Source organism: Heptranchias perlo, chromosome 6 (genome assembly GCF_035084215.1).
Source record: "Heptranchias perlo isolate sHepPer1 chromosome 6, sHepPer1.hap1, whole genome shotgun sequence".
Taxonomy (NCBI): Eukaryota; Metazoa; Chordata; class Chondrichthyes; order Hexanchiformes; family Hexanchidae; genus Heptranchias; species Heptranchias perlo.
This window is the reverse complement of record NC_090330.1, coordinates 102,732,315-102,746,343: the sequence shown is the minus strand read 5'-3', so window position 1 is coordinate 102,746,343 and position 14,029 is coordinate 102,732,315. Positions and strand designations below refer to the sequence as shown.

Below are 14,029 nucleotides of genomic sequence, written 5' to 3'. Positions count from 1 at the left end.
TGAGGTTCACCAAGGCAGCCGTGACCGAAATCTGTCAACTGGTGCAGCCACAACTGCTGCCTCGGAGCAGGACACGGGCAGCATTGCCTGTGGCTGTGAAGGTCACCCTGCCGCTCAATTTCTATGGCTCAGGATCATTTCAGATCTCTGCTGGCAACATGAGCAACATCTCGTAGCATGCAGTGCTCTGCTGCATAAGGGAGGTCATAGATGCACTGTACCAGATAAGGAACAAGTTCATCACCTTCCCTCTTGACAGAGACAAGCAGAACGAGCGAGCACGGGGGTTCGCCCGCATTGCTGGCTTCCCCATGGTGCAGGGTGCCATTGACTGCATGCACATCGTCCTGCCTGCCCCGCATATCAACGCGGCTATCTTCGTCAACCGAAAGGGCTTCCACTCCCTCAACGTGGAGCTAGTGTGTGACCACACGCATCGAATCATGGAGGTCGATGCCCGCTACCCTAGGAGCAGTCACGCTGCCTTCGTCATGCGGCAGTCCAACGTGCCAGCTATCTTTCACCCGCCTCAACAAGTCAAAGGCTGGCTACTGGGCGACAAGGGCTATCCCCTCATGCCGTGGCTCATGACTCCGGTCAGGAACCCACGCACACGTGCACAGCAGGCCTATAATGAGGGCCATGCTGCCACACGCAACATCGTGGAGCACACCATAGGCCTCCTCAAAAAACGCTTCCGCTTCCTGGAGGAGCCCTGCAGTACTCCGCTGAGCGGGTGGGCAGATTCGTGGTGGTCTGCTGCGTGCTGAGGGACATCGTGAGGGACCAGCCTTTGCCACCAATGATCGGAGAAGACCCTGAGCCAGAGGTGGAGGAGGAGGAGGCTGAGGAGGAAGAGGCTGAGGAGAAGGAGGAGGAGGAGCCAGAAGAGGAAGTAGAGGGAGATGTCTGGGACCACACGCCTTGTCTGCAAGGGCTCTGCGTGCTCGTCTGATCCGTGCCCGCTATCAATAATGTCAACTACATCCCCCAATGCACCAACAGTCCTACACTCCCCACCTTTTCGCTCCCACAAGACAATCAAATCGCCCTCGATCTGATTCACATTGGTTTCCCCCTCAGCTCATCGCACAAATACAAACCACCGCCAAATGCAAATTCAAAGTCACATTTATCAATGAATAAATGAAATTATGGAAACAGAACAGAACTACTCACCCTTGTGCATTCCCTTAGTGCCTGTTGTCCGTGTGCCTTTACCTATCCTAGTGCTCCTACAAGGTGCTTCTCGGTGGCTGAAGCATGGGTGGTGGGAGGCTGCTGGCCTTCAATGGAGGAGTGTGCAGATGGCCTTGGAGGACGACCTCGGCAGCTCTGGGCAGGGAGGGCCTGGCTTCAGACTGCACCATCTCATCATGGGCTGCAGCAGTCTGGCTGGCCAATAGGCAACAACAGGGGCATTGGTGGAGTGGCAGGGGTGGGAGCAGGAATGCTTTCGTCCTGAGAGAGGACAGCAGGTCCGACTGCCATGGCGCCACTGCCACTCTCCCGGGGTGGCGCCTCAGCAATCCTGGTGATCAGCTGGAGAACGGATTGCTGGAGTGCTGTGACGCCCTGGAAGCCCTGTTACACAGTGGTCCCCAGAGCCACGATAGAAGCAGTCTGAGCTTGCATTACAGCAGCCTGAACAATAACCGTAGCTTGCAGACCTTTGACGACATCGGTTCGTGCTGCAATGGAAGCAGCAACATCGGCCATCAGACGCTGCATCATAGTGGCTTCCACAGGTGTGCTGATGGAGGTGACCACCCGTTCCACGTTGGAAAGGATGGGCTCCAAGCTCTGCGGAAAACCCTGCGCCAAGTTGGAGTTGGACTCCTCCATGCCCCTTCTCATTGTGCGCAGGCTTTCCAATGCCCCAAGCATTTGGTGGTGTACGCCCATCAGCCGTCTTCTGTAGCCTGGCCCATCGAAGTCATCATCTGATTCCTCTGCAGCAGAAATAGTGAGCGACCTCGCCCTCCAGCGAGCTGGCACCTGTGGTATCCGATCCTGCGCACTTGTCTTCTTGGTGTCTCACCACGTGCAGATCCCTTCTCTAACCTAGCCTCTAAAGGACGTGCAGTGTCAGTCTCTGAGCTGGAGGTATCAAGTGTCCGATCGAGTGACGGTGTGGCTTCAGTGTCCTCTTCCTCCTCCTGGGGTAGCGTGATCTGCTAACGCCCCATGCTCGATGGCCCCTACGCAGGCAGCACGTAAATTCATGCAGCCTGCGTAGGGACCATCGAGCATGGGGCGTTAGCAGATCACGCTACCCGTGCCCGAAAACGGCCCTTATCCAATTACTCCCCCCTTCCCCATGTCAAGATGATCTTATCAGGTTTTGATGTAATTACGTTCATAATTAAATAAATGCACTTGCTGCCTGAATATTTGCAAAGGGTACCTCACCGCTGGTGGTAAATGCTAAAACCTTGGAAACTAGCAATTAGAGAGAAGACAAGTTTCATACGTACAAACCACAGATGGACAGCTTTGAGGCTTCTTGAGAGGAAGTGCTTGATTGGGCATGTGATGTGTTGCATGAAGACGGTAATGTGCCTCAGGTAATTTTGCTGCACTAATTTGTGATGTACCTTTTTAATAGAAGATGACAATATTTAGAGCGAAGAGTTAGCAATTAAAAAAATGTGAGGGAGAAAAATAAAATCACACACAAACTTTCAAATTGTCCTGGACAGATTATATTAACTAATATAGACAAGTTCTACATCTTTGCTAAATATGAAATTCCACCAACCTTTATGCTGATGAATAAACTGGAGCTCTATACATTAGCATGACAAATACTGTGATTAGCACTTTACATGCAATTTCCTTTTAATTAAAATCTATGGTTTTGCAAAGACGATTTAATAACTGATGCGTTATTCTGGCCATAATCGGCATAAAGGAGTTTGTGGTGACTATAAAACACACCAGGAAATGTATTGGCATGAAACAAAGCCAACTTCAATGGAGTCACTGCAAGCTGCGCTAAGGTTCAGAGTGACCTGCAATTACGGCCTTGTTTTTAGAGATTGTTACTGCGTTACGTCCCAAAGTGGAGTAACATGCCCATTAACTTAAACCATTTTACTCCCTTATGAAATGATAGCAAACTGGATGGTGTTTTCAATAACTGAATTGCCTCAGCAACATAAGGTTGAAATGATCTCTTCCAAATTAATTTACAACAGAGGATAATTCTTTTGCATGGTGGTTATTTCTAGTGTTTATGGGGGAGAAAGGGGTGGGGTTTGTGCCAATGTTAGAATGGAACACATTTTGGACCCAGTGCCACCACTAACAACACTGATATCAGGTGTACCACAGGCCTTAAAACCAAACTCAAGGCAAGTATCTCCTACAGCACCAGTAGGAATATTCCATTCCCCACACCTACCATTGTACGGATGGCTCTGAGTGAGATCAACAACTGTAATTGTTCTTTGGGTATAGGATATACATGAATTACATTCACAGTACGCAATATGTATGGTATATTGTACATGGCACATTGTGATAGCAAATGGCTCTTAGTGGCTTGGGCAGTGACTGACCCTGGAGTCCTAGTCCAAACAGCGGTAGTGATGTTAAGAGCGTTCGGCCATACTTGTCCACTGTGTTTACACCTGGTTGGTTTTGATTGTGCCTCCAGAGCTTTTGAAGTAATCTGTGTGCGCTTGGCGTGTGCGTTATGTGGCATGCTGAACAACTGCCGGCAATGCACCAGGAATGGATACCAGGGGGCAATTTTCAATAGTGCCCAAAACTGGCATGAAGTCAGCCCAGTGAGCGCTCTGCCTGCCCGTTCGACCTGGCGTGAGGCCCGAGCCATTTTGAGGCCTGGACCTCATTAATGTGGTTTTGGGCACTATTGAAAATTGCCCCCTGGTATCCATTCCTGGTGAATTGCCAACAGTTGTTCAGCAGGCCACAGGCTGCTGCACCTCACCAGTTCTGGGAGGACAGAAAATCGGCCAGGTCGGGTCTGGGGGTGGGGGGGAGGGCCGGTGTTTTTTTTGATGGCCCACCTCTGGTTCAGCCGTTCGATGCCTGGTACAAATGATGCAGCATGCGCGGCTCGCACGTCACCCATTTTATCTGAATCATGCAATTGGGATCCTCCAACCAGCTCTCCGATTTGTATTTTTAAGCAGCCTGCCACCTGTTTCACCCTTTACAGGCCGCCTGAAAATTGTATCGGGCAGACATTGGGCGTTAATAGGGCAGCCAATGTATCTCCCCTGATTTTCACATTTACTGGGTTCGGGGGGGAATCCGCGTGTTTCAATCTCAATGGACGCACCTACAAACTGTGACTAGAAGGAAAGCCAAGAGCTTCCTTATGTTGGGATCCAAAGGGGGTCACATTACTGAACTGGACTTGGTCTAATAAAGTGTTTAGAAATCTTTAGGACGTCATACAGTACCTTTTGCCAGTGGTAAAAGATAATTTCGAACATAACTAGAAAATGTAATGGATCGTACCTTTCTCACAACAGCCTCCCCAGCACACTGCTACCATTGTAGGTGCTATTTTTGTGAATGTGTATATTGTAAGGTTGACCTTAACTTTCCCTTCTTTCAATTTATTGCTGGTTACTGTATATGCTACTTTGGAAATGGAATCCTAATACTCTTTGGTTAGGGTCCTCCATAGGTCTCTCTTCCAGGCTACTTTTGTTGCGTTTACGTCTTAGGGTTATGTGGAACAAAAGATTCCGTTATCGCCTCAAAATTAGTTTCAGTTTGACTTTGTTGGAGAAAGGTTTCTGGAGCTCTGAGAGGCCATTTGATTCTGCTGTAATTGGCTTCTTTTTTGTATTGTGACAAAATGGAAATAGCAAGTGTCAAAGAAATGCTTAAAAAGAGAACACGTAGGCATCAGCACATTCATACATTTTTTTTTTAATTTGCCACATTTTTCAGCTCCGTTTTGCAATCGGAGCTACTCTGAAGCTTAGATTCTTTTAAAAAAAATATCTCAAGGGCACAAATGGGACGACAGGAGTCAAACAGTCGGTTGCTATGTTCCTTCACAACCACAGCCATATTATTTCTACCACCTGTTGGTGAGAGCGCCAATTATATACAGGGCTTCATTTATATACGGAGCAGTTTCACTGACAGGATGTAATGCCGTCAACTGCATCTCTGAGCATAAATAAGGTTTAAGGCTACTCGACCACACAAAGCATAACACGGATATACAACAAGGTACTTTTTTTCACCCTGACAGCAGCAAATCAGCAATATTGCTAATTTACTACTGGTCTTATTTTTTTGTCCCAATAGCCAGTGTGTGGGGTTCACAGAGATTTACTCCAAAGGGTAGAAATCGCAGGGTCTCCAGGCTGAAAGCAGACCAAAAGCAAAAACAATAACTTGCATTTATATAGAGTCTTTAACATAGTAAAACGTCCCAAGGCGCTTCACAGGAGCGATTATAAAATTTGACACCGAGCCACATAAGGAGATATTAGGGCAAGTGATCAAAAGTTTGGTCAAAGAGGTAAGTTCAAAGGACAGTCTTAAAGGAAGGGAGAGAGAGGCGGAGAGGTTTAGGGAGGGAATTCCAGAGCTTAGGGCCGAGGCAGCTGAAGGCACGGCCAGCAATAGTGGAGCAAAGAAAATCAGGGATGCAAAAGAGGCCAGAATTGGAGGAGCACTGAGATCTCGGAGGGTTGTAGGGTTGGAGGAGCTTACAGAGCTAGGGAGGGGCAAGGCCATAGAGGGATTTGAAAACAAGGATGTGAATTTTAAAATAGAGGCTTTGCCGGACTGAGAGCCAATCTAGGTCAGCGAGCACAGGGATGATGGGTGACCAGGACTTAGTGCAATTTAGGAGAGGTTTGGATGAGTTCAAGTTTATGGAGGGTGCAAGGACCATCACAAGTTCTGCCTTAAAATGTATTCCAGAGTGGGATTTCTCCCAGCTCCTGATGTCTGGTTTGAAGCTGGCTGCGCAATTATCTGATTTAGATCAGACTGATAGCCACAGCATGACTGCAATCCATGGTCACTTTCTGTCCCCAGGGAAAACCACAGCCCATCTAAACACCAGTACTGTAGCATTCCCTTCAGATCAACATGATGTAAATTGCTTGCGATCCCTCAGTCCAAACAGGCCTTAAGATTATATAAGACAAAAGTCTGCAGTATGTTTCTTTCTACAGATGATAATACATTGTTCTTATTAGTAATACTATATCTTGCCCCAGAAAATCTTTTCAAATTGATTTTTACGCTTTAAAGCACTATACTCAAAATGCGCCTCTGTTTTATCTCAAGATTGGACATACATGCCAACCGTGACCATTTCACGCTGACAGCATTTGCAGAGTTGTGTCAGCATTTCCTGACAAAAATCAGCCATGCCAGGCCATCTTCTGGGTTCACCGCCAAATGCCCTGTACCCCAGGGATTACGCAAAAACCATCTGATGCTACATACAAACAACAAAAACTTGCGTTTATACAGCACCTTTAACATAGTAAAACATCCCAAGGCACTTCACAGGAGCATTATCAAACAAAATTTCACATCCAACCACATAAGGAGGTATTAGGACAGATGACCAAAAGCTTGGTCAAAGAGGTAGGTTTTAAGGAGCGTCTTGAAGAAGGAGAGAGCGGTAAGAAGTGGAGACGTTTCTGGAGGGAATTCCAGAGCTTAGGGCCTAGGCAGCTGAAGGCATGGCCGCCAATGGTGGACCAATTAAAATTGGGGATGGGCAAGAGGCAAGAACTGGGAGAGCGCAGAGATCTTGGAGGATTGTAGGGCTGGAGGAGGTTACAGAGATAGGGAGAGGCAGGGCCTTGGAGGGATTTGAAAACAGGGATGAGAATTTTAAAATCGAGGTGTTCCCAGACCGGCAGCCAATGTAGATCAGTGAGCCCATGGGGTGGAGGGTGAACAGGACTTGGTGCAAATTAGGATACAGGCATCAGAGATAGGGAGGGGCGAGGCCTTGGAGGGATTTGAAAACAAGGATGAGAATTTTAAAGTCGAGGCGTTCCCGAACCGGGAGCCAATGTAGGTCAGTGAGCACAGGGGTGATGGGTGAACGGGACTTGGTGCGAGTTAGGATACGGGCAGCAGAGTTTTAAATGAGCTCAAGTTTATGGAGGGTGGAAGATGGAAGGCCAGCCAGGAGACCAATGGAATAGTCCAGTCTGGAAGTAGCAAAGGCATGGATGAGGGTTATAGCAGCAGATGAGCTGAGGCAGGGATGGAAACAGGCAATGTTACAAAGGCATTAAGAATCACCAAACCACAGGAACTGACAATGTCCAAGCACCAGGAGAGATGGCAGAATTGCTGGTCTGAAGACACATTGATGCTGCAACCTCCCTAGTGGTAGATGTCTGCTACTCAAGTCTCCCAGACATCAAAATGGTAACAACTCCCTCAGTGAAAGTAGTCACACAAAATATAATGTTCCACTGGTCATTAAAAGTGAGTGGGCTGCCGATCTAACAGTGTCCAATTTGCCTTATTTGCTAACGATCTTGATTTTCAACATAGGAGGATAACTTCATAATGTCCTCATTACCAAGAGATTCACAAAAATTTGGAAAGGAAAACTCTAAGCTAAGAATTGCACAAGATCTTAAAAAAATTACTGAACAACTTTACACAACTCAACTTGTACTCCACCAGCAATGGCACTATGCAACAGATCAAACCCCTCACACTGTCCAAGGAGGAGAAAGATCCTGAAATTCATCAGAGAGACAGGGTTGATGAAGGGGTGAAAAAATATGCCAATTGCCACAAGAATGTCAAAGAATTTTCTCTGAAATTGGGAGAGGTTTTGCTCATAAAGGGCCTACATCTTCACAATAAGCTCTCAACAACCTGTTGTCATCCCATAACCCCAGGGAAGGTGATGATGGCTTCTTCGTACCAGCAAGACTGTGGATTGTTCAGATAGATGCAGCTCAAGAAAATTGCACACTGAGGCATCCCAAAGGGATAGGGAGGAGACCCCCCCCCCATCCCAGTGACTGTGAGGGTAAACTACTATGAGTCTCCATAGTTCTCAATGAGATTGTTTAGGAAAAACAATGAATGGGGCCACATCAGGTATAGTATAGGTCAGAAGGAGGCTAAAGCTCAATTTGCTCTGAAGGCAACAATATTTTTGATAAAACGTGAGTACTACATCCTGAAATATCAAGTTAACAAGATGAAATCTAGGTGATGGCCGATAGCAGCCAATGTGGTATTGAGATAGAGGATCTGCCATGATCATATTGAATGGCGGAACAGGCTCGAAGGGCTGAATGGCCTACTCCTGCTCCTATTTTCTATGTTCTACAAGACTTCTTTACGAATGAATTCATGAAGCTACATCTTTGTGCATTTAATTCCATCAAACGTTTGACCTGTTGTATTTGTCGTTGGACCATTGCTACTTTGTTCTCAGATTTATTTAATGAGATTTCAAATAAATAGGAAACACACCAGAGTAAATGTTGCCATTCTCCGCTCACAGTGCAGATATGAGCACGGATTGCAGAATGAGGTGTGGAGGTCAGCTTGTGTGGTTTGCTGCGCTCTTTATTTCAATTCGTGCTGAGAGTGGAACCTCGCAAAATTTACCCTTATATCTAATTCTAGAACCTCCAGTTTAAACCAATAAAACTTAATAACTACACATCCCGCTTTGAAAAAGTTTGAAGTTATTTATTTTGATAATACAGATTACACAAGAAAAATAAGAGAAAATGGCTAAAAAAAAACATTGCCGCCTGATATACCTAGGTTCTGCTTCTAAATTTGTGAGAACACTACTTTCTTTAATAAAGGTATTTTATTTACTGAAATGGTCACCTAACACTGAAAAAGCAAGATTAATAAAATACTCTATACTGTTATTCACACCCAATTTTACTTTGTTAAAACGCAAGATAAACAGAAAGTGTTAATAAAATTCAGATTTAGTGCAACCAAAAAACTGTTAAAAAATTGCAGCGAAAACCAGAAGTTCTAACAATATCATAAAGGGTAATGTGAATAGAAAAGAGGTTCCAAAAGATTGTTTCATCCTCCAATCCCCAAGGTGGCACCAATAAAGATTCAATAGTAACTTTCAAAAGGGAATTGGATAAATATTTGAAATGGGAAAAGTCGCAGGGCTATGGGGAAAGAGCAGGGGAGGAGTTGGACTAATTGGATAGATCTTTTGGAGTGTACGATGGGCCGAATGGCCTCCTTCTGTGCTGTAAGATTCTATGATTCTATGAGGTAGATTTTACAAATTAGTGGTCCTAGCGCAGTGCGTCATATGATATGAGCTCATATCAGAAATTGTGGCCCACAAGATTTTTCATTCTTTAAAATTAATGGTCAGAAAATTATGCAAGGCACACTGACATCTGTGAACAAATTCCTGATTTGTGCTGATGTTACACAAAAGTCTGTGGCAGGGAGTGCTAATTTGTAAGATCTACCCCATAATTTTAAGAATTCTGATGAAGAGTCCCACCCAAAATGTTACTGTTATTCCCTTTCAGATGCTGACTGGATTGCTAAACATTCCCAGTATTTTCTGTTTTTATTTCATGCAAACATAGATACCATGATAACCGTTTTAAACTTTAATGACTGTATTCAACCCAAGCATGCTGAAACAATGATTAAAATGCATAACAGCCATGGTAGCACACAAGTGGTTGTGCTTTTTTTTTGGTTTTGCTTTCATTTCTTCAGTGTCAACTGTTATGGTCTATCGAAGACCTTGAGGTCAAAGTTTTTATGTGCAAATTCCCATTGTACACAAAAGCAAATACCATCTCCATGGGTGATGTTTGTGTGCTGTTCATCACTGGTCCCGGACATTTCTATAGGGAAGGGTAAGTGGAAAACTGTTCTCAAGGCTTGACAATTGAACATAATGTATAAGAATGTTCCATTGGCAATCAATGCCATTTCTCAACAACAGATAATATCACAGCTATTTAAGGTAGAAATAATGGCTTGCTGGAATGAAGTGCATGATTTTTGTGTGTTGTGATGGCACCAGCTACTCAATGAGTTTGTCGCCTTGGTATATTGGAGCTTTTCAAAGGGCACTTGGTATTGCATGCAGAGTTTTCTCCCCTCTCTCTCAGACTTGTTACATCTGTCACTCTGATTCTCGCTGACCTTTGCAGAAAACCCAGTGATCACTGTATTCTGGCTGAGTATTCCTTTTCAAGTGTGTGTCTTTACTAATGCTTTTCATCATCTTCTTGTGACATGAGGGGAAAAAAATCATTCTCAAAATATTTTGCACGAGAAAGAAAATTGCCAACTAAAAAGAACATTAAGTTTGGACATTTACTGACATTTTTCCTTTGTTCTGAACTTAGAAATTAAACCAATTATTTAATCTTCTACAAAGTGATAGACATTTTTAGCTGTCAGAAATGCATCTTCTTTCCTTTTGTGTAACACCTGCAAATCCAATATTTTGCAAAGTTGCAAGGGAGAATATTACAACACAGAGTTATTGCAGAAATTATAAACATTTTACAATTCATGATATACACTCATCTTCCTCTCTACATCCTCATTGAGTTGAAATCAAGACTCCTTGCACTGTCTTCCATTGAATTCATTCGTTCTCAGGGCCTCAAAACTGTGGAACTCCTTACTTTCCCTCGGTTTTCCCTTCCTCTTATTATAAAACTGAAAATCCATTGAGTAATTGTTTTTAGTTGTTTCTCACAAGCGCAGTTGGTGAAATGGCTGACTCTTAAAAATCAAAATCAATTAAAACCCTTTGACAATATTACACAAAGAGACAGTGCAAAGTATTCATAGTGTAGGAAGCAGGTTCTATTCTTTCAAATTGAGCGCGCTTTGGTCCACTTTACAGACTAGAAATAAACCTCCTGGTTTATTCATCGTTAGATTAGTTTCATTTTGTGCAACATTTGAAGCTCCTGTGCCAGCCTGCCAGTGATGTAGAGAGCAGTCTGTCTCCCACACCAATGGAACCACAAACACACCACTGGTACTCAGCAATGGCAACATCCTCATTATCGACATCCATTTTCTTGCTGGTAAGCTCTGGCAGTTTGATGTCTCACCTCCTGGCTTTTGTTCCTTCAACTGGCATCGAAATTACAACAATAAACTGGCACTATTACACCAAAATAGGTCATTAATTGCACTGCTTCCAAACACAAAGTAACAGAACTATAAGTTATTTTTATTCAAACTTCCAAGTGATCTCTAACCACAACAGCTAAAAGTCTTCTCATTCCTTGGTGAGATATCTCAAGCAAGGTTGAGGAATTTTACACAAGGAGAACCTGAATGTTTTACAGCTAATTAATTCTAATTCTAATTCTGGTGAGCGTGCACACATAACAGAGGGGCATTTTGATTGTCCGTAAAAGAGTTTAATTTCTCTCTTGAGTTTCTTCCCTCTACTCCTGAAGGTGCTGTTCATGTTGGCCACAGTTCCGCAGGCACTGACTATCCTCTGCTACCTTGCCCAAGTGTCCTTTCTTCATATGTGCGAGTCCAGACAGTAAGGGTCGTCAGACTATTTAATCTCAGGGGGCTTCAAGGCTGAACCTAAAACTGTTCTCAAACTTTCTTTCCAGCAGGGCACCGATCAGGAGTGAGAAGCCAAGCAATTTCTCTTCCTTTCCCCCCGCAGCACAGGAGCACTGAAGTGAATCCTAGCGCTAACTAGGCTGAGAACATTTAACTCACCACAGACCAGTGCCCAGACCTGTGATTTTCCTGCTCCAATTACCTCAGTTCCTCTCTGATAGCTCCATTAGTAAATGGACTATCAGGAAAGCATCCCTATAGGGACATTGGGACGCCTCCTACAAATTTCCGAAGCAGCGATTCCTCCCAAATGGGAGGGAGGATGGGGGAACGGGGAGGGATGTATTTTTAGAAAGCCTCAAGCTGGCAGAGGAAAGCTAGGATGGAATGTAAGCAATCCACAAAATTCTATTAATCATACTGACAGTAGGTATGAAAGGAATCCACTCATCATAACAAAAGAGAACGTTTGGGTTATTTAATTTTACACCAATCCCGGGTTAAGTACAAAACCCAAAGGGCACTCTCTTCCCTCGGAGCGCTCGTGCTTAATTCAGGGCAATTACGCAAGCAAGGTGATTCTCTGAAAAAACCCATTACCTGTAGGTGGAATCATTCCCGGGGACATAAGGCCAGGGACGGTATGCGGCATGATGTGGGAATTCTCGGGGGATGTGACGCTCTGGGATCGTTTGGGAGGTCTTCCTGGCCTGGAGCTGGAAAAAAAGAGAGTAATTTTTTTTTTAAAAATACACATCTAAATTCCATGAGCATTCACATTAGTAGCAACATTTTTGAAGTTGTTAAAAGTGCTGGGAGAGACTGTAAATAAACTTATTTCAAGGACGATTGCTTTTTCACTAGATGTAATAGACTTCCTTTACTAATTAGATTACATGCTGAATTCATTTCTTTCATAAAGATCAGCCACTGTTAATGCATTATTCATAGCTCCTACCTCGTTACCTGATTCTCAATATTAATATCTATACATGTTAGAATTGCCTAGTTTGCATATGCTAAAATTCGACATGGAGCTTTCAGCTTGAAAATTATGCTCTAACTTGTAATAATTACTGCAGTTAGCTTGATATTGATTTATGGGATTTTTAAAAGCCAAATATGTGTAGTCGTTTAAATGAATGCTATTTTAAGATTCTGCGGGAAATTAAAAGGCAATGTCAGCCCTAGGAAATCTGTTTCCATTTCTTTACACTTTTTAATCCAACAATTAGCTAGGAGGGGGAAGGAAATGAACAAGGGAGGGGGAGGGATCTAATCTACATGGCAATCTCAGCCCAGTTTTTCAAACAGTTGCTCGTGCCTCCTGGCTAAAATTCTCTGGTCTCTACACCATACTATAATGGGCTGGTGTGAAAGTCTGAGGAAAGACTACTGCTGCCAAACTATGTTTTTTGGTGGCAAGCCATTAAATATACCCACATTAACATTTGCTGGGGCTCCGTTACTTATGTAAATTCTAAGAGGTCGGTTTTAACCTGTTCCCGCCAGGCGGGAAACGGGGTGACACCAAATCGGCTGCTCGTTCCACACCCATTGACTTCAAAGGAAAGGGAAATCGGGCAGGGTGTAAAAACTCCATTTCCCGCCTGGCAAGAACAGGTTAAAGCCGACCCTCAGTCTAACGATCCAAAGGCAGAAGAACTGCCATTGCAGAACATTATCATAAATGCATACGAAAAGAACATGTTAGCCATGCTGCCATACGGAGTTCATAAAGCAATCGTTCCCCCATCTCTGAATGTTGAAAAATAATGCATCTGCCAAACTCCATCATTAGTCCTCAAAATTAATAAATTTGCTTGGAAGCACTTGGCTCTGATGAACACAATTTTAGGAGTCAAGCCAAAGGATAACTCACTATGAAGTGCCATAGAATACTCTTGAAGCCAGTGAGGACTGAATAAGAATTATATTTTTAATTTAGCCATACCAGTGACCAATATAGCGTCAGACTCGAGGTCTGTTTCTGTTCAGAGCATAGAGCAAAGGCTAATTAATGCCCTAGCAGTTAGACTTGCACCAAGTACAATCTAATGTGCATCAAGACTTACCAAACACTTATCAATTTACACCCATTTGAAGGAAAATAACCATCTTCTTTCAGTGAGTGGCAAAACATTTAAAAGTTATGACAGTTTTTCCACAATTTGTGCTGAACAAAATTAAGATCTTTACTATTGTCCCTCTTTTCCACTTTTTAAAAAACAACAAATAACAACCATCCCATCCCAACAGACAACAGAAAAAAAATTGCTATATTACAAGTAGTTTCTTTAATGTTAGACTGTAAAACAGAGAAGACAGACCACCCACTATTTGCCCAGCCAAGTATGTTTTTGTTTTATTTTTGGCTATTGAAATTTAATGTTGCCATTCACTATCATTGAATATCTGCATGAAAAAATAATTACTGTGATTTCCACCCCCCGCTCCTCAAAAAAAC

At 43.7% G+C, this 14,029-nt stretch overlaps 1 protein-coding gene across 5 annotated transcripts in view; it reads right to left on the bottom strand.

The window, feature by feature from the left end:
* The window catches only part of LOC137323113 (dachshund homolog 1-like), a 427,393-nt gene that overhangs the window by 272,116 nt on the left and 141,248 nt on the right, over nucleotides 1-14,029 (bottom strand). For all 5 annotated transcript variants that reach the window (XM_067986551.1, XM_067986553.1, XM_067986549.1 and 2 more), the window contains exon 2: nucleotides 12,163-12,278. In XM_067986551.1, the coding sequence (XP_067842652.1) occupies nucleotides 12,163-12,278 (116 nt within the window). The remainder of the gene's footprint in view (nucleotides 1-12,162; nucleotides 12,279-14,029) is intronic.